Source organism: Dioscorea cayenensis, chromosome 4 (assembly GCF_009730915.1).
Source record: "Dioscorea cayenensis subsp. rotundata cultivar TDr96_F1 chromosome 4, TDr96_F1_v2_PseudoChromosome.rev07_lg8_w22 25.fasta, whole genome shotgun sequence".
Lineage (NCBI taxonomy): Eukaryota > Viridiplantae > Streptophyta > Magnoliopsida > Dioscoreales > Dioscoreaceae > Dioscorea > Dioscorea cayenensis.
This window is the reverse complement of record NC_052474.1, coordinates 3,397,055-3,421,717: the sequence shown is the minus strand read 5'-3', so window position 1 is coordinate 3,421,717 and position 24,663 is coordinate 3,397,055. Positions and strand designations below refer to the sequence as shown.

At 35.0% G+C, this 24,663-nt stretch overlaps 6 protein-coding genes across 7 annotated transcripts; 1 reads left to right on the top strand and 5 right to left on the bottom strand.

Annotated features, from left to right (window-relative positions):
- The first annotated feature begins 1,125 nt into the window (after positions 1 to 1,125).
- LOC120258306 (protein NRT1/ PTR FAMILY 7.3-like) lies at positions 1,126 to 2,627 on the top strand. Its single transcript, XM_039265670.1, has 2 exons — positions 1,126 to 1,589; positions 1,760 to 2,627. Exons 1-2 carry the CDS (start codon positions 1,126 to 1,128, stop codon positions 2,625 to 2,627), a joined length of 1,332 nt encoding a protein of 443 aa, XP_039121604.1.
- A 244-nt stretch (positions 2,628 to 2,871) lies between these two features.
- Positions 2,872 to 5,969, bottom strand: LOC120259537 (arginase 1, mitochondrial). Its single transcript, XM_039267159.1, has 6 exons — positions 5,660 to 5,969; positions 5,058 to 5,217; positions 4,791 to 4,924; positions 4,240 to 4,449; positions 3,577 to 3,687; positions 2,872 to 3,356 (listed from the first exon to the last, which is right to left on the bottom strand). Exons 1-6 carry the CDS (start codon positions 5,792 to 5,794, stop codon positions 3,096 to 3,098), a joined length of 1,011 nt encoding a protein of 336 aa, XP_039123093.1. The 5' UTR covers positions 5,795 to 5,969; the 3' UTR covers positions 2,872 to 3,095.
- A 574-nt stretch (positions 5,970 to 6,543) lies between these two features.
- Positions 6,544 to 12,642, bottom strand: LOC120259274 (FAM10 family protein At4g22670). Its single transcript, XM_039266854.1, has 11 exons — positions 12,469 to 12,642; positions 12,322 to 12,385; positions 10,754 to 10,912; positions 10,576 to 10,663; positions 10,392 to 10,472; positions 10,229 to 10,293; positions 8,961 to 9,101; positions 8,767 to 8,883; positions 8,506 to 8,685; positions 8,315 to 8,372; positions 6,544 to 6,983 (listed from the first exon to the last, which is right to left on the bottom strand). Exons 1-11 carry the CDS (start codon positions 12,576 to 12,578, stop codon positions 6,868 to 6,870), a joined length of 1,179 nt encoding a protein of 392 aa, XP_039122788.1. The 5' UTR covers positions 12,579 to 12,642; the 3' UTR covers positions 6,544 to 6,867.
- A 1,711-nt stretch (positions 12,643 to 14,353) lies between these two features.
- LOC120257855 (non-specific lipid transfer protein GPI-anchored 8-like) lies at positions 14,354 to 15,095 on the bottom strand. Of its 2 annotated transcripts, XM_039265137.1 has the most exons (3): positions 14,759 to 15,095; positions 14,641 to 14,664; positions 14,354 to 14,564 (listed from the first exon to the last, which is right to left on the bottom strand). In XM_039265137.1, the coding sequence occupies exons 1-3, from the start codon at positions 15,069 to 15,071 to the stop codon at positions 14,476 to 14,478; spliced, it is 426 nt and encodes a 141-aa protein (XP_039121071.1). In that variant the 5' UTR covers positions 15,072 to 15,095; the 3' UTR covers positions 14,354 to 14,475. The 2 variants fall into 2 exon arrangements, with proteins under 2 accessions (XP_039121071.1, XP_039121072.1); XM_039265138.1 differs by lacking the exon at positions 14,641 to 14,664.
- A 464-nt stretch (positions 15,096 to 15,559) lies between these two features.
- On the bottom strand, positions 15,560 to 17,643 carry LOC120257996 (non-specific lipid transfer protein GPI-anchored 8-like). Its single transcript, XM_039265325.1, has 3 exons — positions 17,280 to 17,643; positions 17,175 to 17,195; positions 15,560 to 15,926 (listed from the first exon to the last, which is right to left on the bottom strand). Exons 1-3 carry the CDS (start codon positions 17,593 to 17,595, stop codon positions 15,841 to 15,843), a joined length of 423 nt encoding a protein of 140 aa, XP_039121259.1. The 5' UTR covers positions 17,596 to 17,643; the 3' UTR covers positions 15,560 to 15,840.
- Positions 17,644 to 22,792: 5,149 nt separating this feature from the next.
- LOC120259468 (FCS-Like Zinc finger 6-like) lies at positions 22,793 to 23,343 on the bottom strand. The gene has a single exon (XM_039267079.1). The coding sequence runs from the start codon at positions 23,235 to 23,237 to the stop codon at positions 22,824 to 22,826; it is 414 nt and encodes a 137-aa protein (XP_039123013.1). The 5' UTR covers positions 23,238 to 23,343; the 3' UTR covers positions 22,793 to 22,823.
- Between the last annotated feature and the right edge of the window lie 1,320 nt (positions 23,344 to 24,663).

The following is a 24,663-nucleotide window of genomic DNA, read 5'->3' as shown; positions in this document are numbered from 1 at the left end:
AAGGTTTTTAAAATATAATAAGTTATGAGCATTTATGAGAATTTATGGGAGGGTATCAGTGATAATATAGCATATATTTGTATTTAGGCCTTCTCGGGATTAAAAAAAAAAAAATGTTTTCGAGAAAGGGCGCGCAAGAGGTATAGAAAATTAAGTGTTCTGTGAATCCATGGCCTTCTCACAAATGACACCAAACGGGATTTAAGTTCCATGTGAGACTTGCTGCAAAGATATTGCCATTCTCTTGACTGGAACTTAATTAATATCATTCATCCCTTAATTTTTCTTCCTTTTTTTCTCTTTCAAAATTTCTCTAAAATGGAGAATAAGAATGATGAGGATTCAGCCACACCATGCAATGAAGGCTCAAGGGTAAGAATGAAAATATGGTGATGATTTATATCTTCAAATCTAATTTGAAGCAATATTATATATATATATATATATATATATGAAAATTGAAATTGATTGCAGGGAAATGAAGGATATGGAGAGGCATGCACGCTTGATGGCTCTATTGATCGGTTGGGAAGGCCAGCAAGGCGAGACAAAACCGGCAGGTGGCCGTCCGGCTTGGTTTTGCTTGGTAATTTTGCAGGAAACACCTTTTCTCTTTTCTTTATTTACTAAAATTTAATTAAATTTGATGAAGGACATAAAATATAAATAATGTTTGTGTGTGCATAAAAGTTATATAATGGTTAATTAACAGTGACTCAAGGACTCTTAAGCATTGCATTTGTTGGTGTGGAAGTGAACCTAGTGCTCTTCTCAGCAAGAGTTTTGAAGCAAAGCAATGCAGAAGCAGCAAACAACTTTAGCAGATGGATGGGCACAACAAATCTGTTCTCTCTTTTCGGTGCATTTCTCAGTGATGCCTACTTGGGAAGATATTTAACTTGTATCATTTTCCAAGTCTTTTCAATAATAGTAAGACGTGACACGTTATCATAAGTAAATATCAAAATATATATATATATATATATATAAGCTTGGGTTTCTCATCCTATCATTATTTGGTGCCAGGGTTTGGTAATGCTATCGCTAACAACAACCTTTATGTTACTAAAACCACATGGTTGTGGCAAGATCGGGTTTTCATGCGACCCACATTCGGCATTAGAGATGGCTATGTTTTACATTTCAATATACATGGTGGCCTTAGGCTATGGAGCAAGCGAGCCATCGTTGGCAACGTTTGGATCGAACCAGTTTGATGAGGAGGATCCGGAAGAGAAGACGGCGAAGAACTCGTTCTATAGCTACTTCTATGTTGCTACAAACATTGGCTCTCTCTTTGCAGAGACTGTGTTGGCTTACATACAGAATTTGGGGCAATGGACATCAGCCTTTATGGTAGCTACTTCATGCTCTGTTGTGGCTTATGTTATGTTGTTGAGTGGGAGTGTGAGGTATAGGCATTTCAAGACTGGTGGGAATCCTCTTGCTAGATTTTGTCAGGTTTTAGTGGCTGCATGGAAAAAGTCCAAAGTTGAGATTCCATTAGAAGATGATAAGTTGTATGAGGTTAATAAGAGGAATGGTTCTGGGCAAGGTGGGAGAAGGATACTCCATACCAAAGGATTCAGGTACTTAATCAAAGCCTTACTACATTGAAGCAAAATGTGTTGCATGACTAGCTAACTAAATAACTGAGTTCAATTACCTCTAGTTATAAATATTTAGGATGGGATAAAACTCTTATAACAGTACATGTATGTGAATTTCTTAGATTATGTGCATTTATATGAATAAACAGGTTCTTTGATCATGCTGCAATAATCACCAACAAAGACCAGATCATGGGATCAAATAGGAACAATGAACACAATCCATGGAACCTCTGTACAGTGACACAAGTTGAAGAAGTGAAATGCATAATGCGCCTCCTCCCAATCTGGCTTTGCACCATCTTCTTCTCCGTCATCATCGTCCAAATGGCTTCACTTTTCGTTGAACAAGGCGCTGCAATGAAGACAACCATCAACAACTTTCACATTCCTCCGGCAAGCATGACAGTCTTCGACATCGTCAGTGTGTCTTTTTTCATCATTTTCTTCAACAAACTTATAGCTCCAGTGTACAGAAAGATAACAAAGATGACACCTGAAGGACCTTCAGAAATAACAAAAATGGGGATTGGTTTAGTGATTGCATTCATTGGTATGATCACTGCTGGTCTAGTAGAACAAAAAAGGTTAAAACATGCACAAAAAGGAGGGCCTGAACTGAGTTCATTGAGTATATTTTGGCAAGTGCCTCAGTATGTACTTATTGGAGTCTCAGAGGCTTTTGTGTATGTTGGGCAGCTGGATTTCTTTGGTTCACAAACCCCAGATGGGATGAAGAGTATTGGTATTGGCCTTTGTATGTTCTCCAACTTCTTAGGGAGTTACCTTTGCAGCTTCATTGTGAGCATTGTTATGGAGGTTACGACGAAGGGGGGGCGAGCAGGGTGGATTCCTGCAAATCTGAATGATGGGCATCTTGATCGGTTCTTCTTTCTTATGGCTGGGATGACCATCTTCGAGTTCATTGGATTCATCTGGTGTGCCAGGCATTTCAAGTTTATATCACTGGAAAGCAAGAGTGTTGCTGGTGATCAAGATAGTGTGGATATTACTTGAAAATTCATGCAACTTCTAGCTTATAATTCCTAGATATTTCTCAATAAAAGCTTCTACAGTGTTTTCTCTTTTGATGTGCATGTATAGTTTTCTGTTTGAAGAGAAAATCAATGGGAGCTGCATAGCTCTACATGATCTTCACAACTTCATTTATCTAGTAAAAAAAAAGATCAGATGCAGACCTAGAGATGAATGCAATAACGTACACAACATTGAGAAATTAATGCTTTCTGACTGAGTTTGATTTAAAAAAACTTATTTCCTTGAGCACAGAATCGGCAAAATATGAATGTATTTGTATGTCTAAATAACATGAAGAAAATTCTCATGTTAAAAAGGGTAGCATGTTTGCTATATCTCAATTATAAGCTGAAGTGTCACATTAATTGACTCAATTGACTTGAGAAGGCATGTAGTGCATTCAAAGTCTTGAAGATTTTCTGCAGTTCGTAGTGTGATCAGATTCTTTTATTTGGATATCTTTGCTGTGAGCTCTCTGACTAGCTTTGCAGCAACCATGGCGGTCATCCCGTCTACAGTATCTCTTTGTGGATTGAACTCCACTACATCGGCAGCAACAACATCAGCTTGTAGATTGTGGAGGATGTTGAGGACATCACGGAAAGAAAGACCACCTGGCTCAATGTGGGAAACACCAGGAGCAAATGCAGGATCAAGACAGTCCACGTCTATGGAGATGTAAACACCTTTCACGCCTTCCCCTAGTTTCTGTCCATTTATCAAGAGTTGTAAAAGTAAACACATTTCAAGTCTAGCATGGTAATAATTGTCCATCCATTAGCAAGACATCATAAGAATCGACTCATTGCTTAGATTTGTTCTGGATGAGTATAATCCAAACAAGTTTGTAAGCAATATTGCATTAAGTACACTGTGTGTGAGCATGCACAAGAGAGAGAGAGAGAGAGAGAGAGAGAGAGAGAAATACCAGATTTTCCAAAATTTGACGATCTCTTGAGAAAGTACGCATTTCGTACTGCTCAACACCAAACCTTTTCCCTTGTTCCCGTCCTTCTTTTGTGATGGATCTGATACCAACCTGAAGTGCCAAATCACGAGTCATTGGGTACTATTTGGGCAAATTCTCTCTTTCATATCAAGAAAAACCTCTTATACTGCAAATCTAAGTGATAACACAGATATAAAACTTGTATGAAGCTTCTAGAATTATGTATACAACAGCCCTGCAGAACAATTCCTAAATATCGTCAATAACTTTATCAGAGTTATAAGACCATAGATCATCATACATGAACAATTATAAACTCTAGCTCTGATCAGTTTTAGTTATTTCAATAAATATAACTTGCTAGAATATTTAGTAATGATCATAGTGAGAACAAAAGAATAATGTGAGGAAACTTAGTGCCAAAATAAACAGAGCAGGGTGTGTAAATTGGGCATAAAACACTATCATGAGCAAGATAGGACTCCTAAGGCCAAATACGATCTTAACTTCATGCATCAAGATGACACACCTGATGACAAAAAGCTCCACAAGTCAAATTCTGCCATAAACCATGCCTAAAGGCACAAGCTAATTTTGTGTGAAATTAAAGCATACAGACTTAAAGCCATAACAGAGTATTACTTGTAGAAGTCTCCTAGCATATCCACCCTCCATTATACGCGCAAATGAAGAAGCATGTGAGTATTTATTTCCTTCAAAGCAATCATAGATATCTGGATGAGCATCCAGGTGAAGAATGTCCACAGGACCACCAAGCTTTTCTGATACAGCTCTAACAACAGGGAATGAGATCGAGTGATCGCCCCCTAAGACCAATGGGCGAAGTGGATGCTGTGTGCAAAACCAGATTGAGTTAACACCATTATCTCAACACTACAAAGTCACACTATAAAATTAAAAATAAACATATCATAAATATCAATTGCAGGTTAAAGCAACTATTTAAATCAGAATTCAACCCTGAGTGTTACAGATCCCTTAATCTACATTGCAAAGCTTTTAAAACCATTTCCAATATCATACACCGGACAGTTTCTCTCCTAATTACTCAACAAAGGTTTAGGGTTTAACACGATGACTAATTCTCATTCTTATACAAAAATCATTATTGAAAGAGAACTTCTTGCCACAAAGCTTGCAGCTTGTGGACATGGTAATTTAGAACAGACTACCTCTTCCATTACTAGCTTAACAGATTCACTGATAATATTCATCAACCTGTCATCATCTACACCGCAGTCACGGATTTCCTGGATAGGAACATCACCAACATCAGTTAACACTCGAGGATCATTCAATTCTTTGCCTACACAAACATAGAATGAAGCATTGTCAAGAAAGGATTGTAAATTGACTCAATGAACCTATTCCACATAAAAAAATCCATGAGAAAATCAAATTCAAAAACACAAACAAATACAATAAGAAATCTTCACAACCTTCTTCAGTACTAGAATTAGTGCTGCCACACCAGATAGCCTCCCTAATCCGAGGAGGAGCAAAGGCAGGTCCTTGCAGGAAGGATGAGTTATGCCCTAAAGGAACTCCAAGAAGGGAAGCTGAAGCTTTAACACCACCCAAGGCACGTAGAAGTTCTCCCTAATAATGTTCAAAAATTGCAATTTGAAGCAATCAAGAAAGAAGATACAAATATATATATATATATATATATATATATATATATATATATATATATATATATATATATATATATGGAAAAAAAAGAGGAAAACAGAATAAAATTGATAGAATACTGCATCATAGAAAAGGAAAAATTAAAAATTAGACTTTAAAACAACAACAACAACAGCAACAACTTTCCTGCAAATATTATCTTTTTATTGTTATTTACTGGCTCTAAATCCAAACAGACCATAAACCCTAAAACATCATAAACCTCACACATAAACATCCTCCGACTATCCCAACCGAAAAAGAGATGGCAAAAAAAAGAGAAGAAAAACCAGAAGAAAACAAAGGAAGTCCTGACAAATCCATGATCGGAGAGGAGAACAGGGAAGGAAGTAAGAAAGAAGGAAACCTTTAGCTTGGCCCGCTCGCGAATGAGAGTAAGAGAAGCATCGATGACGCGGCTCTGGCCTTTCTCGATGAGCGCGGAGGGGACATTGGCGGCGTTGAGCTTGCGCAAGTAGTGGATCCCCTTCACAAGACTCATACTTTCACAACCTAACAAATCGAAGAAGAGGCGCTCAACGATCTCAAGATGAGCGAATCTGCGAAGAGGTTGGTGGGAAGAGGCGGCTGCTGCTGCTGCTGCTGCTGCTGCAAAGCTACTTTTTGGCAGACGATGATGAACTACAGTTTTAGCTTTGCAAAAAAGTGTATTTTTTTCCTTTTTGTCTTGGCGAATTTATGATTCCTGAATTAATGTGGGCTTTTACATTTAAACATCGAAAAATGTAGATGATATATCGTTCTTTAAATTTTATACATTTAAATATTTATACGATTTTTAAAAAAATTTTAATAAAGATGAATGTATTAAATAGATTTTTTAATAATTAAAGATACCAAATGTCTAGATTTAAGTTTTATAAGGATATATATTATTTGTGGATTTTTGAGATATGAAAATATGAGGTTTTGTAATGGCGCACGTGCGTAAAAGGGTACGTAATCTTAATCCTACGATGTTTTGATTAGTAAATAATGGCTGGGCACAGCACCTGGATGGTTTGTACGTAGTATTTTATTTACGTTTCTATAGCAGCAGTTTATTTGTTTTAAACTAAGACTTTAATAAATTTTCAATCTTTTTATATATACAATATTTGTCCTACATGCTTCAACAATTTCTTATTTATTTCCTCGAGAGACACAAAGGTAAGATGATCAATAATTATACTACTAAAAAAATTATAAATATTTGTAAATACCTCAATAAAAAAATATCACGCTCAACAATTCAATGGTAAGATCTGTCAATCATGTTGAAATTATATTCTAATCCTGGGTAGATGACGTAAAGAACCAAAATCTAACTCATCATCAGAAGAATATTACTTTTTGCCAGACAACCAACACAATTTGAAAATGAGAAAGCAATCCATGGCACCCATGAAATCCAGAACCTGGTGCGAAACTTTTGACCCCAGAAAGAGAACAAGAGAGAACATCATACAGTTTGAACTTTTGTCTGAACAGTAATTACAAAGGTGCTTCAATTAACACGTTTGTGGAGCAATGTGCCATTGTAACAACAAACACAGCTGGTGATGACGATGAAAGTTACTTGGCACCACCAGCACCACCGGCACCGCCGAATTTGGCCATCATTTTTGCAATGACAGGAGCGACCTTTGGATTTGCTTGGTGCTTAGCAAAACTAGCAGGATTGTTCATCACTGTAACAATGGTTTCAAAGAATCGAGTATAAAATGTCAGGATAGAGAAATCTGAAAAAAGTTCAGTCACTGTACAATTTGCAGAAAAAAGAAATTATGTACAAGCAAGATGAATCATCCAAAACCTGGAAACATGAGGCTGAGATATGCCATAAGCCACAAAATTTATAGGAGTCTATGGTGTTTCCAGTTCAGTATGAGAATTTCATGTGTAGTGCCTTCTTGATTAATTTACCATCAGGAAGAAACCAACTTGATCTTTGGTTTAGTTTCAGCTGGTAACTTTTTTTTTTACAAGAGTTACAGACGACCCGAAGGCCATGCTAAACCGTCAGGGGCGTGCACAAAGCTCGGTGGAGCAAGTGGAGACGGGGCCCGCGCATACATGGGCGCTAGGACCACCAACACACAACCACCTAGGGATGGCAACGAGTCGGGTCGGATGCGGGTATTACCATACCCGTACCCGTACCCGATACCCCACTAATATACCCGAACCCGAACCCGACGGGTTTTAAAAACCCAAACCCACACCCGCACCCGACGGGTAATCGGATACCCGCGGGTATACCCGCCCCCGCCCCAATATTAAAAAAATTAATAAAAAATATATTATTTTTATAAAAAAAATAACTTAAAAGTAATTATAATTTTTTTTATAAAAATAAAAATAAAAATAAAAATAAAAATTATTATATAATTACAAGACCAAACAAAGAGGAAAAATAAAAAACCCTAAATTGTGAAGTTGTAGAACATATTAGTATATATATATGTATATATACATATATATATTATATAAATATTTTAGTAATTTTAATTTCGGGTCGGGTACGGGTTCGGGTACGGGTCGGGTATTAGAATTCCCATACCCGCACCCGCACCCGTTTCATACAAGTCGGGTTTTACCCGAAACCCGGTCAAATCGGGTTTTACCCGTTAAACTCGGGTCGGGTCGGGTCGGATCGGGTATGGGTATTATTGCCATCCCTACAACCACCGCTCACATCTCCCAAAAATGTGCCCTCAACCGAGAATCGAACTCTCACCACTCGGTGAAGAGCTCTATCGGCCTTTCTCATGCATATGCATTTCTAATGTAAGGTTTCATGAAGAGCTCTATCGGCCTTTCTCATGCATATGCATTTCTAATGTAAGGTTTCATGAGAGCCTTGATGAGCCAGAATACTGTATTCAACTGCACCTTGGTTATTTTTAATAGGATGCAAAACTAACTAAACTAACCCCAGAACACAAACATTTCTCCAGTTTACAAACTAATATATCAAAGTACAACTCAATGGCTACAGCAAGATAAAGGAAACATATACCTTCTTGAAGAGCAGCCATAATCTCAGGATCACTGAATGCTGCCATTAGTTCAGGATCCTGTGCAAAAGGAAACAGATATGTCACATACCCAGCTAAATGAAAAGCCAAAAACCAAATCAATCCACAGTCACAACCAAAAAACAAAAGAGGATAAGCTGGAAGAATAAAAAGGGATCATATGCACACTCACATTCAGGATCTTGCTCATGTCAATATTTCCAGGTACACCACCTGGCATGCCACCAGGGAAACCTCCCGGCATACCTCCAGGGAAACCTCCTGGCATACCTCCAGGGAAACCCCCAGGCATGCCTCCTGATGGTCTACTCGCAGATGCCTCCTCTTTCTTTTTGGCCTTCTCATATGCAGCCTATAAATAAAGACAAAAGTCAGAATTTCCAAATCAAAGTTAATTAGAGATATCACTCAACCCAAGTTCAGAAACCATCACCTGGGCTTCTGCCTTGCGGCGTCGGCGCTCACGATCAATTTTCTTTTCTTCTCTTTCCTTCCTCAAGCGATCATACTTGCGTCGGTGTTCCTCAATCTTGTGTGCATTAGGCTCAACCTGCAATCTCTCTTACAGTTATCACCAAATCATAACATCTAGAGCACCTTCATAGCAACTAAATATGGATCCTTTACCTTCTTTAGTGCATAGCTTATTTCCTCATCATAATCCAAGTTTGATGCTATATGCAGATCCTTGGCAGCTTTCTCCCACTGACCAAGCATCGCATAAGCCATGCCACGGGACTTGTATCCCTTTGCAGAGTCAGGGTTGATCTGATTCATAATCAAGAAATATACTAATCTTATAAGCCAAATATTTGGGCACCAAATGTAAGATGCAAGCTCTCTCGTTAAAGTTGCAGAAAATATATTATACTAAAGATAACCATTTACAGTTGCAGCTTTTAAACTAAACTAGTGATGTCATAACCATCAAACACAATCCTGTAAATCAACTTGACATAGTTGTGCCCACAAATGTATTGTTCTTCAACTACATAAGTAAAAGAAAATGGAATGACAGGCTTGACAGCTCACAAGGAAATGTACAGATTGCAGTAATAAGAAAAAGTAAATTAAGTGCAACCGCCTAATTTCCAAATCTCTAGAGTTACCAGGAGATGGATATGGGTGCCAACTATCCACGTACTTCCAACAATATTTTAGTGTGTACATATATGTGGACACATGAATCACATCTTTTTTGTAAAGGTGGAGAACAGCATAATAAACCAAGGTTTTAAATAAATAAAACTTAGAACAAAGAATTCAAATCATATTAAATGTAAATTAAAGTAAAACAGATTCTTAGAATAATGAAAATCCAAAAAAAAAGCACTACTAAAAGATAAGAATAGTTTAACATTTTAAAAACTATTAAGTTTAAAAAGATTAAAAAAAGATAAGATAATTAAAAATATACACCTAGAAGATTCACATTAGATAAAAATAAAATGGAATTAAAATAGGAGGAGGAATGAAAAGGAGATAAGTGAAACCAAAACCCACTTCAGATCAACTGAAATAGGATGTTTAGTGCCATATCCAAAGAGAAAATACAAATCCCTATAATCATACGTAAATTTCCCCAGCCTGGATAACATTGCCAATCTCCCATACAGAGCCAACTATCCATGAAAAATATAGAAGCAACAGAAAAGTGATTTAAACACCAAATATCCATATGATAGCTAGACAGAGAAGAACTTATCTTACGGATAATTATGTTGTCTTATGCAGTTAGTCATTGGCACTCAAAATTCCGTAGTAAGAAATATAAGTTTCTTCAGCATGGACAATGCACTTACACAACCATCTAAACATACAGCTTATATAAAAACGCACGACATGCATGCAATAAAGCCAAGAACGTATAAATAATATATGAATTGAAAGGTTACCTCTAAAGCAGCATTTGCATCCCGGATTGCGGCATTTGGCTTCTTCATCTTGATATACACAGAAGCTGAATAAAGAAACAGCAAGTTGGAAAAATAGAAAAGAAGATGGATCTTAGAAAAATGTCCTCAAAAAACAAGCATGAGAAGTAAAAGTAGCAATTACCTCTAGTACCATACATGATTGCCGATGTCGGATTCAGTAAAATAGCTTCAGTCAGATGTTCAATGGCCTCTTCAAACTTACCTAAAGGAAAACAGCTCTGGGTAAATGTTTCTTTTTTACATAGCAAGCATAGAATAAATGCTTTAAAATAAGGATATGTTAGTCATATTAGAAATTAAATTACCCTCTGAAATTGCTTCCATGGCTTTCCCCTTGGCCCCTTGAGAAGCATCGCGAGCTTCTTCAGTGACCTCAACAGATGAATCTCCCATCTGAAAGAACAAGAGATGGTAACAGTCAGCAAAGCACAATCATATAAATTTGCACAATGTCAACTTAACATCACTTTCATCTAATATCACCTTCTGGGGAGGGTCATTATCAGCTTCCACAACTTCTCCTTCAAGCTCAATGTCAGACTCAATAATTTCGTCATCAGATTCATATTGTTCTGCAGTAGCACCACTCCCGTGGAATGGCCCTTCAGTATCTTCATCACTTTCCTCCGTCATTTGAGTTTTCTAAAGCCAGTGTACCAGAAGTTCATAAAATGTCATAATTGATATTTGTTTAATTTTGTCATCATTTGACACTAGATAATATGAGAACTGAGAACCATAAATGTTCTACTTTTCTTGTTGCCTTATGCAGTTCAAAGGATGAGTGTAGAAACATTAAATAAAATAAAGCTGCAGTATGTCAAATGAGTTCCAACGAAATGGTACATATCACAGTTAAAAAATGTGGCTTCTTTCATATTCACTTGGACTTTATCTTTTCCAGATATCATATGCCACAGATTTAATCTTGCATATGCAATCATTTGGTGTAGGCTGTGTAGCATGTGCATTAGTGAAAAGAATGTTCAAAAAAGCTCCAATCAAGAAACAGCCATGAAAACCTAAATGACCCAGAATCAAATTCTAACAAAAATTAGTGTCCATCGAAGAAAGGAATCACTAAGGTTGACTGAAAACATCCTTTTCTATATATTCAGGCATAAAAAAGTTGAAATTTAATTTGTTTGTATTTTACTACACAGTTCATTAGAACTATCAATTATTTGACTTGCTAATCGGAGGGTAAATTTACCTATAAAACCATGAAAATTTGTCTATGGGCATTCTGGTTATAGCAAACCAAATTGTCTAGAATATCATATCTGGGTATTAATTAAATGAAATCATAACATATTTAGATCTACCTTACGTCAATGGTACATGAATTCATATCTATAAGAACACGACAAATATTGTTAACCGTCTGATGATAGGAGGGGTAAACTTCATTAGAAGAACACGACAAAAATAAAATCTCAACACAACAGAACAATATTGTTAACCATCTGATGATAAGAGGGGTAAACTTCGTTAGACATACTTTCTCTATCAGCCACCAGATATTCTGTATTGCCATTTTCCACAATAAAGGAACTATGACACACTTCCAGATCTCCCATTTCAGAAATTCAAGTGAAAATCCCAAGTATCAAGAACATTCCACTCATTTCTAAAGCTTGAACTAATAACAAATATATACATAAAAATAGCATTACGCACTTAACATGAATTAAAAAAAAAATCATAGTTGCAAGATCATCAATGGAAAATAGGACGCAAACATGATGAAATAAAAAAATTAAAAAGGTCGAATTAGCTCGCAATTACAAAATTTAAACAAAAAATAGATAAAAAAAAAAACGCATTCAACCCCATGGATGCGATCCTGCAAAGATGTAGTTAATTCTAACTCTCAGAGCGCACAAATTATAAACGGGGCATTGATCACAAGCAAGCGAACACAGAATCCGAACACAGAGATGGAGTTAGTTAAATTCACTAAATTTTCCAAATGGACAAAATTAAAAACTAGCGCATCTACACTGCTCTCGAAAAACCAGAAACACATCAAGCGATCAAAGAAGCATTACCGAAGCGCCGGCCCGGGGAGACTCCTCACCCGTGTAGGCCGCGGGGGGGAGCTTTGCGCCCAAGCTGAAACCAGCAACCAATAGAATCAATCAGCACCGGAAACAGAGGAAAAGAGATCGAATAAGTAGACAAAATAGAGGGAAAACCTCTCGACGTAATCGCGGAAGAAGGAAATCGAGGGATCGGCGAGGATCGCAGGGTTTCTCTTGCATTGGTCGATGAAAATCTCGAGCTCTTTCACCTTCGCGGCATCCATCGTCGATGCTCCGGCGCTTCGCAGTGGGACGACGACACTCGTTCTAGTAGCTTCTGTGAAAGTTTGGGGGATTTTGGAGACTATAAAGCAAAACCTAAGATCGAATCTTGAACGTTAGATTTTGATCGGACGGATAATATGGATTTCTGAGTGGATAGAGACGGATTAGTCCAGTTCTAAGTCTGGCTGCCTGGCAACATCACTGGGAAGGTTCTAGAGGCTAAATTAGTAATTTTCCTTTTTCTTATTTTTGTATTGTATATAAATTGGCTAAGATTATTTTCTTTTCTTTGCATAAATCTAGAGGCATAATCATTCTGGGTCTTTATCAATAATAATAATAATAATAATAATAATAATAATATAATAAACATTCCAGGATAAAGAGTTTCAAATTTCATTCTCAAGAATAAATTTCATATCAAAATATGATTAAATATTTTTTATTTTTTAAGGAGGCCTTTATTTTAGCGAATATCATTTCTTTTAAATAGTTTATTATTATTTTTTAAATATGGAAGAACTTCAAATTTATTAAAATAAAAGACAGTAAACAATAAAGACAAAAACAACATAAATGAATAAAGTACGGAAAATAAGGAAAAAAAACTAGATGAAACAAAAACATAAAATAAATCTACCAGAGTTTGTAAAAAAAATAAAAAATAATATAGATAAAGAAGAAGCCAAAAATGACTATCAGTGAAATATTTGGAGTTTTAGTTGTTTTTTATTAAAAAAAAGTTATTGATTTCTTTTGTTTTAGCTTTTTTTATTATTATTGTTGATGATGAAGAGATTTTTATCCGATTCTTTATGTCTATAAATCAGATAAAATTTAGACCACTCTAATTTATAGCAGAAAACATTTGTCTTTTTTCTTATTTTTTATCTTATTAAAAAAATTTCATTATCAAATTTAGACCAATCTAATATTAATACACACTAACACATGATAAATATAAAATTCATTTAAAATAAAACTCAACAAACCAACAAAACAAAATTTACAAAAAACAAAATACTCCAAATGTTTAAGCAAAACGAAATTTAATGAGATAATTTATAAAAAAGACAAAATTGTAAATAATTTAAATTAAAAATTTATATATATTATTTTTAACCGGGGACGGGGACCCGCGGGGCGGGGATAGCAATCCCGGCCCCGCCCCGTTTAATAAATGGGGGGGACAAGTTGGCCCCCGTCCCCGCCCCCATGGAGGGAATGAACCGGGGAATCTCCGTCTCCGTCGGGTCGGATCCCCGCGGGGATCGGGGATTCCCCGCCTCGTTACCAACCCTAGTGGATTGCTTTTTTTTTTTCGGGTTTTTGGGGTGCAGGTTGGACTTATTCTCTATACATGATTCCAATAGCTTACACTTCACCTCTTTCAATTAATTAAACATGGTTAATAAATAAATAAATAAAACAGTAGCCTAATTTTAATATATATATATATATATACATACATACATATATAGATATATATATATATATATATATATATCTCCTTGTCTGGTTATACAGACTTCCCCTGTACAAAACTATCTTCATGAATATGAACAAATAACATGACATTTATATGTTCAGTTTAAATCAATATCCAATCTTATCATTCAGGGAAACAAAGAAAAAAAAAACAGCATCACAATTTCAATTTTCTGTTTTTTCAAACTCAAATACTCAACCACATAAATTCTGAAAAAAGATGGAATATTATTTTTTATATTTTATTAAAGTATAAAAAAAAAAACATCAATCATCAATTGTCTATAGTGAATCATTTAAAACATTCATAACAACCTCTAAATCTTTTACCACTAAGAGTGTACATGTGTACCCATTGACAAATAACATTACAAGCAAAGCCTTTCAACTTCTCCAATCTCTTCAGAATCAAAGGAATGTACAGCAGAAGAAGGGAATAGTCATCATCATCACTGCTCCAATCCAGTTCATCTTAAATGCCAAAGTTCCAAAATTAACTGAAATCAAAACATTCACACTATTAATAGCTGACACATATCCAGCATATAACATTAAAAAAATGAACAAACATACCTTGAGGATCTGCAGCAGGACCAGCTGTAAATCAAACACACAAACAATTGAACATAAGATGGACTAAATTCAAACTAAATTATACACAGAATGAGAGACCCAGACTTGCATATTCTACCTGAAGAGCAAGCTGTCTGGCCAATGGACACACCACAACCAGAGGACAAGTTCAAAGCTTGCTGCAGATTGAGATTGAATGCCTTCAGGATATCTGGACTGCTGAAGATGACACAAAGGCACCTCATATCCTGCGCAACAGCCTCGGTCAGCGATTTGCAGCATGTCTCTGGTGGTGTGCTCGTATTCAATGAATTTAAACACGGCAATAGCTTTGTCGCACACAACGGCGGAGCCGCCTGCTGTTGTGCATTGCATGCAGTTGACAGAACTATCAAGAATAGAGCTTGCATTGTGATTGTAAGTCTATCCATTTATCTTTGCTTGAACTCTGTGTTTAGTTTTGTACTTGATGTAGAACACATTGAATATGTGATCATTTATATAGTTTTGTTCTTGTAATGTAGTTGGAACTTGGAAGAGACGTGTGAGTTAAGGAGCTTGTTTCTGAGGACTTTGGAGATTTGGAAGTCTGACTAATTTGAATGTGCAGTTTGTTGAGGATGTGTGCATTTCACCGGGTCAGAGAAAGCATGCAGGTAAACTAAATTGATATTATTTTGTTGTGAAGAGCTTGACTTTCTTTTCAGAAAGAATGAATTGCCCGGTTGAAGGGAATAAAGTCCAGAAAGATAGGAATGTTTAAAGGGAAAAAGGTAAAAATTTAAGAATGTTTAAACATTTAGCAAGTAAATTGATTGATCTCTTAATAATTTACATGATTGAAGGACTTAGTTTTAAATAACACTTGCATAAATCCACATAACATAAGAGCTGGACATGGCCTGAAAAATTACAAATGGAAGAAACGAATTACTTTCAATGTCATCCAATACAAAGGAGATTTATTCCAATGATACATTGTTGATTATACAACTAATAACACTGTTTGACATGCAGATTTATATATGAACACCAAGGCTATGCTACAATACTCATGCAACGAGTAAACAGCCTCATATGAAGTTCTCAAACAAGTTTAAATAAAGAATCAGAAAAACAAGAACCGCAACGTGATCTAGTAACAGGGTTATCAAACTGAGTATCAGTCCTACTTCCCCAAATCAAAGGAAGTTCTAATCCTTATGCCACAAGGGACCACCAGAACAGGCACAAGCCAAGCAACCCTGACATTCCAAGCATTCTAACTCCATTGTTTGCAGGATTTCCTGGAATAACAATAAAAGTAAATTAAGTAAGAAAAACAAAAAGTGAACCACAGAAATAAAAATCAACTGTCTTGCTTCATTTTCTGTTCATTGATGAATGCATCTTATATGCTTCTGTCACTTAAAATTTTTAGCACCAGAGAAAAGTTCAATTTCAGGTGTAATTCAACTTAATTTACTTTAATTGCTGCAGAAGATTCACAAGCAAACAAATGAGGTAAAAGAAAGGCACAAAGGACTTCAATGGTAAACATGACAAGTTGAACCTCATAGATAGGTAGCTATCAGACGGTGTCAGTCTATTCTCATCAATGTGATTAGAAACTGAGAGAATGAAAATTGCATTTGACCTTGAAAGTGTTCCAGCACAGCATCTAATGAATTAAATAATTTGGAGGCAAAGGATGGATGGTCAATGAAGTTTTTCTTTTTTTTTTTTTTTTTGCCGCTGACAGAGCTAACAATAAGCTAAACATGAAAATGATATAGTGAGCTGTATGGTGACTAAGTTTCAATCATCAAGAGAGTGCTCAAACACAAGGATATACAAATACAATATAAAAACATTACAAAAGAGATTTTAACAGTGTAAAAGCAAAAACAATAGTGAAGTTTTGGATTACTGGCAGGAATTTGCATAACAATTGACCCAAATGAAAGAATTGTGATCAGAATTTCATTGTCCTATTGTGAGAAATAAGTTTGTGGTCTAACATTTTTTTTTTTTAAAGGTGAATAAACCACTAAATTAGAAATATCAAAAGCAAAAGATAACCATGGTCTAACATATCAATTCACAATCTAACACAAAATTTTTAGAGTAGCAATACTTCCTTGAAACATAGCAATTGTTCTTGTTCATCCTTTATAGTTCCCAATCCAAAACATATGCATCATATCAACACATACAGAACAACATGAAGGTCACCATGGAACAGCCAGCATAAAATAAATGAAAACTATTTTGTTCGTTGAAACCAATTAGGTAGGTATGACTTTCAATGGTATATAGTTATAAATAGAAGGAATTAAGAACTAAACACTAAAAAAACACTTTTTTCATTTTTTTTTCAGAAGGACTCAACCCCTGAAGAACATAGAAGGACAACAAAGATGAGACATGAGGTAAGATGCAAGGAATTAAAACAGTCAACAAGAAAATCCCACCAAAACACAACATCAGAATGGAAAAAAAGCTTATAAATTAGCTTAAACAACAACCAAAATCAACAAGAAGAAAGGCAGTACCTGGAGGAGAATTGCTAGGAGCTGAAAACAAAGCAAGGAAAAACAGAAATCAGCAACGAATCGAAGGAAATGAAGATCAATTCCGAGAAGAACCATCAAACAAACCTCCGGTTTTGGAGCAGAGGGAGGTGTCGGAGGTGATGCCGCAGTTCACGGAGAGCTGGAGAGCTTGAGTGATGTTGATGTTAAAGGCCTTGAGGATATTAGGGCTCTCGAAGATACCGCAAAGGCAAGCGAGCTGGTTCTGCACAGCATCCTTGAGAGGGGAGCAGCACTTGTCCGGAGGGTGGCTGTTGTTCAAGTAGTTCTCGCAAGGTATCAGATTAGCGACGCAGTCAGACTGAGCGAACACCGCCGGCGCGAGCATAGAGAGGACGAAGACCGCCATTATCGCCACCATGGAGCTCTGAATCCCCGCCATGGAATCACTTTTGGTTTTCCTCGGCTTCTGGTGTTGGTCTTTGTGATTTATAGAGGGGGTTTTCTGCAAAATACCTCAAATGTTTCAGGTTTTATCTGTAACTCCCTGGTTTTATTAATAATTATATATTTGATACATTTACATTTTGTTATTCAAGTCAAATAATGAATATTTTGTTGATAAAAGTGTTAGTTTGAACCTGCCCTGAAAAACCCCAAAATTTTAGATTTTTTAAAAACACAAATCCAAATGAGGACTTGATGATTTCGTTATTGAGGTTAATTTTAGGAATTTATCCAGTATGCTTTTTTTTTTCTTGTGTATTTTTTTTTTATAGAATAACTTGTTTTATATACTTTTCATATATTTATAATTTGTTATTCTGAAAGTATTTATTAATAACAATAATGATTGAATAATGAAAGAGGAATTGAGTGAAACATTTATTGATGAAGGTTTTAAAAATAAATTGTAACAAAAATAAAAGATTTTACTGAGGTATTATAAAAATTATATTTTTGAGAGGTTGGCATGCTTTCACCACCTTTTGCTTTTGGAGATTTTTCTTGTGAATAAAAAGATTTTTGTAATTAAATATATTTTTCAAAACTAATGGTCCAAAGTCACGCTTCCATGAGTCCATGTGATGCAAAAAGTCCATAATTCAAGGTAAAATAAAAAAAAATTGAAAACATCTTTGACCAGGCAGTTATATAGTATTTAACACATTGTGAAATATCATGCAAGGTAAATAATAATCTGGAAAAAAATTTAATAATTCTAAAAAAATAACACGCATAAAAATTCTAAAATTAGTCTTTCTTGTGAGAATTTTCAACATCAATGATGGAAACTTAGAAAATGAAATTGGTATTTTTACTTTATGGAAATCTTTTTGACTAGTGAAAAGACTGAAGAAAGAAGCATGTTTATTTATTTATTTTTTTTTTCAAAGATTTCTAAAAAGAATGAAACAAGAAATAAAACATAAAAAAAGTAATAAAAAATTAAATAAATAAGAATGGTTATGGTTATGGAAAGAAGGTGGGAAAACAATAAGCGGGTTGACCACAGATCACTAATGCCAGTTGTCACTTGTCAGGCCAATTAAGTCAGCTTTCAAAGTTTCACTTAATAATTATTTTTCTCAAAAGAAAAAAAGAAGTTTCGCTTAATAGTTTATTAAAAGTTTCATTAATAGTTTCATTAAACAATAAGAAACCTCAATAAAAGAAGAACATTTTGAGAGCACTGACCCACTTGGCCCAAACTAAAGTTTTATTAATGGTTTAATTTTTTCCTTTTTATACCCGGTAAAATTTTATAATTTTATAAGCTTAAATTTATGTAATAATAAAGTTTTATAGGGTGGTAATGTGGTATATTAAAAAAAGGTCAAAGTCAACAGTGTTGACCATGAAAGCAGTCAAGATGGAAAAAGGTGATGGAATTGTGCTTCTGTGACTTGTAAGGTGTGGGCACAATCAAGTCAGTCTTATTTATACGCTGTGTGATTTTCATTTTTCAGACCCTGTCCTAGTTAAAGAACATGAAATTATGCGCATAAAAAAATTGTAAAATTTATAATTTTCTGTATATTTTAATCAGATATGTAAAAATGAAAAGATAAATTTATTTCATAAAAATAAATTTTCGTTTTCCTGATAAGTCTATATAGGGTTTTTTTTTAAAAAAAAATAAATATATAGGGTTTTTTTATAAGTATATAGATAAATTACAAATTCTCCATTTCTATGCTAGAAAGAATTCAAACTTTTTAATTTTAATTTTAAAAATGAATGATTTTTTTTATAGAATGGATAGGTATGTACACCATCAAAAATTGATTATCTGATTTATTGACACTTATTCAATGGATAGGAGATTAGGCTACAAATCCGTTGTGATAATTGAGATTTTTGCATCAATACATCTGATACGTTTTGTACTCCAAATAATAAAAATTTTCAAGCTATTACACAAAACCGTTGTGATAATATCTGATTTTTTTTTTTAAAGCCGTTTGGTAAATACTAAATTACCTATTACACAAAACCAAATTGTTTATTACATAAATAATTTTTTTAAAAGAAATCTATGTGATAGAACACTAAAAATATATGTATATTTTTTTTAAAAAAAGTGCAAATAAATAATTAAAATTAATCATTGACAATTATTGGATTTACGTGGAAGGCGAAGACAAAGCCATGTGTATAATCCAAACACCATACATTATCGCATGTTCTACATTAATTTTTAAGTCTCCGTTCAAATTGGAATTATTAAATTAATGCATGAAACGTCATCAACTTGAAGACTTGAACGTTTGAGTGTTTTGCATTGAAAAGACATCTATATAATATGCCGTAGTAGCATAGTTTATTTCATTTTACTCCCCGATTAAAAGTTAGGAGTTTGATCCGAAAGTCAAAAGCACTTATAAACATTAAAACCGTTTTTAAGCGTGAAAGGAAAAACATATTGTTCACGCTTTGACAACTACCGTGCAATTAGAGCGCAGGAGATTGTCACATACCAGTGGGTTGGCAAGCACTTGATTTTGACACATATTGTTCACGTTAAAACAATAATATTTATCCATTATCATTAAGGATGGTTGCTGTTTACATCGGATGGATTTCATATCCCTCCTTCTAAAGTTACATAATAGTTGACGTTGTTTGTTCAGTTTAATTCATGTAAATTTTTTGAAGTGCATGTGCCAAATTTTTATTGCCCTATATAATACTCAACGGAATTAATAAATTGATAAGGGCCGATAAATTACTATAACTAATATATCTCTGTAGTATCTATTTATCTATCTCTGGACAAATTGTTAAAAGGGCCTTTTTGTTGGCAATTGCAAAAAAAAAAAAAATTAAAAAAAAAACATATATTAAATTAAATTATAATATGAGTTTTCCTTTTGTGGGCTCCTTTCTTTCCACCCGGCCTTTAATTGGGATTGACCGGTTGAAAAGCATGGATCACAAATCAAAATTTAATTTTTTTTTTTATATTTCAGATGATTACAGGTTCATAACTCCTATTAGGGGCAAGCCCCTAATATTAATTACCCCAGACAATGTCATAGGAACCTCCGATTAAAAAACAAGTGTGAATGAGAAGTAACTGAGTAAACATAATAATTTTTTTTATATTTAATTTCAAAGATGCATGCGAATACATGATTATGGACAAGAATATGAAAGTAAGAGAGCTATTCTCTAAGAGAGCTTAACAAGAGATTTTTTTAGAAAGAACTATTTCTATCATGCTCTTCAAATTTTTTTTAGCTGGCGCTCTTAACTCCTATACTGAAAGTATGTCAGAAGATCCTTTTAGCTTGGTGGATGTAGCTCTCCTCGATTTCTTTTTTTATGTGGGTTTGTGTCTTGACACATAGCTTAGTCCAAGCTGCGGCCACTCTACATTTACGAGTTGCCTACTTAGTCACTTTTGCTTCTTTTATCGCTGAAGACTTTGGCTCTTTGCGCTTGTAAAATCTCCAGCTCCTTAACTTGTGAAACTCCTCAAGTCTTTGACTACTTGATGTTTTGAAACTTCAGAGTTGCATTTGTCGTTTATACGATATTTAGACCTCGACTCTTCGATGATTTTGAGCCTTGACTATTAATTTTTTTTTTTTTTTAAGTCATGACCTTCAACATGGTTAGGTCATTAACTTGATAATTTTCACTTACTTTTAAAACGGATCTCAAACTCATTTTGTCGAAAGAGGCCTCATAAGGGGTTTCAAGAAAATTTTTGTTAACTTAACTTTTTCAATAAATGTTGACGAGAGACATTTTTTTCTTTTTTTTTTTTTCTCTTTGCGAAAATTTTCATTCATTCATTTTTTTTATTCAGCATCATTTTTTTAATGAAACTTTCATTTTTTACCCTTCCTTTCATTTCAAGAAAAGATTTTTTTGTTTACTCCAACGAGAGTCAACTCTTCTATTTTTTTTATGAGGGTTGACAATAGATATTTTTGTGAACTCTTCATTTTTTCTTTCTTTTCTTTTTTTTTTTACTTCAAAGAACTTTTTTTATTTTTTCTTTTCATTTCACTTTTTACTCCAATGAGTGTCAAAAAGACCTCAAAGTGAGTTTGAAGAGAGGGTTTGATTTTTTATGAAAAAAATTTCTCTTTACCCAAAGAGTGTCGAGACTTCAGGTGGGAATTAGAGAAATTATAAAAAATTTCGTACTCCCCAAGAAAGTCAAGACTTCAAGGTGGAATGAGAGAAATCAGGAAAATTTCTCGTTACCCCAAGAAAGTCAAAACTTCAAGGTGGAATGAGAGAAATTTCATAGAAATTCTCGTTACCCCAAAAAAGTCAAGACTTCAAGGTGAAATGAGAGAAATTTATAGAAAATTTCTCGTTACCCCAAGAAAGTCAAAACTTTAAGATGGAATGAGAGAAACTTCATAGAAATTCTCGTTACCCTAAGAAAGTCAAGATTTCAAGGTGGAATGAGAGAAATCAGGAAAATTTCTCGTTACCCCAAGAAAGTCAAGACTTCAAGGTGGAATGAGAGAAATTTCATAGAAATTCTCGTTACCCCAAAAAAGTCAAGCTTCATGGTGGAATGAGAGAAATTCCATAGGATTTTTCTATAGGAGGCCTTGCAAAAAATAAAATTACCAAAATACCCCCACTCAAATTCATCCTTTATATATATATTTTTATTTTTTTTACTCTCTCTTTTTTCTTAACTCATCCTTTCATTTTCCCATATTTTTCCTTTCTCCTCTTATTTTACATTCACCCTTCATTTTTTCATATTTTTTTTCTTCTCTCTCTAAATCCCCCTTCATTTTTAATTTTTTTCCCTTTCCTTTTTTTCACTCACCTTCCATCATTTTTTTATTTTTTTCCCCTCTTTTTCTTTTCATTTTTTTCTCTTTTTTTCCACTTCAAGGAAAAATTTTTTTACACCTCTTTTTCATTTCATATTCCCCCTCCACCCCTCCCCCTTTTTAAGTATTATCACATCTTGCAACTCTTCTCACTTGTTCTCATCATCAAGAACAAAAAAAAATAGGATAAGGAAGTAGAGAAGCATCAAGCTTGCATCACATAATTCTGATTGCTAATCTTCATTGATGCTGTAAAGTCTATTGTGGCTTGCATTCAGGCCTTACAAATAATATATATTATGCTTCTTCGGTCTTGTTTAACTGAAGTCGGAGAAGATCTCTACTCCCTTGATTTTCAAGCTGCTGCAACAGTTTCACCACTGCTAGAGGAATCATTTCCGGTGGACACCGACGGAGTGTCTTTCTTCATCGATGACAATGAGCACTTTTCTTTCCGTTCATTATAGTTCATCCGCTGTTGCCTGCATTCCAGACTGCAGAAGGCCATCTCACCCCTATACATGAAGATATCTCTACCAGGCCCAAGCCTACGCTTGCAAAGACTACAAGCCTTGAGAAAAGGCGCAGTATCAACAACAGAGAAATCCGCAGAATTCCTCCGGTGCCTGGCTCTGGGCCTGGCCACCGCCACCACATACTTAGAGGTAAGCCACTCGGGGACATCCACCGGCGCAGCCGTTCTCTGGTTTTGCTCAGCTTGAGGCTTCATCGTTTCAATGACTCCAACATCAGGGATGGACTCGGTCATGCTCGTCGTTCACCGCATCAGAGGCCGAGGTCTCTTTCCAAGCAACATGCCTTGTTTCCCTCCTTTTTACTTGCTTCTCCGATGCTATAAGAACCCAAGCAGGAGGAGGAGCTCAAGATCAGCCATGGTAGTGGAGCTTTGAAACTCTCAGCCAAAAGAGGAGAAAGAAGAGAGTAGTTAGAGAAGGCATGGCGGCCATACTCGTGACCGATGACCCAAAACGCCGGTGAGAACGGAACCTTGAATGATCTACTACAGAGGCCAGGCAGCGAGGAGGAGAGGGATGGCGGGATGGATTTCTTTAACCGACTTAATGTGAATGGAGGCTTGTCAACGAGGACTCGCCGGACAGTGACGTCGTTGAGTTGGGTTGAGTTGTGGTCCTCGTCGAAGCGAGATCTCATCCGGCTACCACCGCCCATATTGCCGTTGATGATGCTGATGATGCGCTTGAGAGAGAAGACGAGCGGGCTTCGATTGGTGGGCAAACAAAAAGAGAGAAAGAAGCATATATGCATAGTTCGGAGATTACAGCAAGAGAAGGAGAGAGAAAACGAGAGAAAGAAAAGAAACCCATGCTATGAATGCATCCACGTGCATGGGCTTTTTTCTTTAAATGCATGGAAAGCAATTACATATATATATATTTTTTTAGAGAAAAAGATTCATGATAATGCATGTACATGCATGCATAAAAAAGAAATTATATATATTCTTTTAGAAAGAGAAAGGAATGTGTACGTACGGACATCATTGCTCCTTAAATGCATGAAAATTATATATATATATATATATATATATATATATATATATATATATATATATATATGCATATATTCTTCTTTAAATGCACACAGCATGTGCAAAAACGCATGCAAGGATTACACAATAATGGATATCTTTTTTTTTTTAAAGAAACATAGTACCTCTCTTTTTTTTTTTATCTGAACCCGATCGTTTTCTTTTGTTTTGTCTGTCCAACTTTCCTCCTTTTCTTCTTCTCTCTATCTTCTTCTCTTCTTCTCTTCCCCTCTCTCTTTTCTCCTTCCTCTGTCTCTTCTTCTTTAATCTCTCCCCTTGTCCCTTTTTTTTCCCAAAAATCCTCAACACCCCGAAAAATCTCCAACTCTTGGGAGAAATTTTTTTTTTAAAAATTTTGAATTTAAAATTTCCATCCCAATCCATAATCTCCACTTTTTTTATATTTATTATTATTTTATTTTATTTTTGAATTTCCCTCCCTTTTTTTTTATTATTCATATATATATATATATATTTTTTTGTTTGAAATTTCAAGCGAATATATATATGCATATATATCTTCAAATATATAAATATATGTATATATTGGGAATTCATCTGCTGGGGACGTCCCTAGAAATCATTTGTAGGGATGTCCCCCATCAGCCGTTAGATGGCCATCATC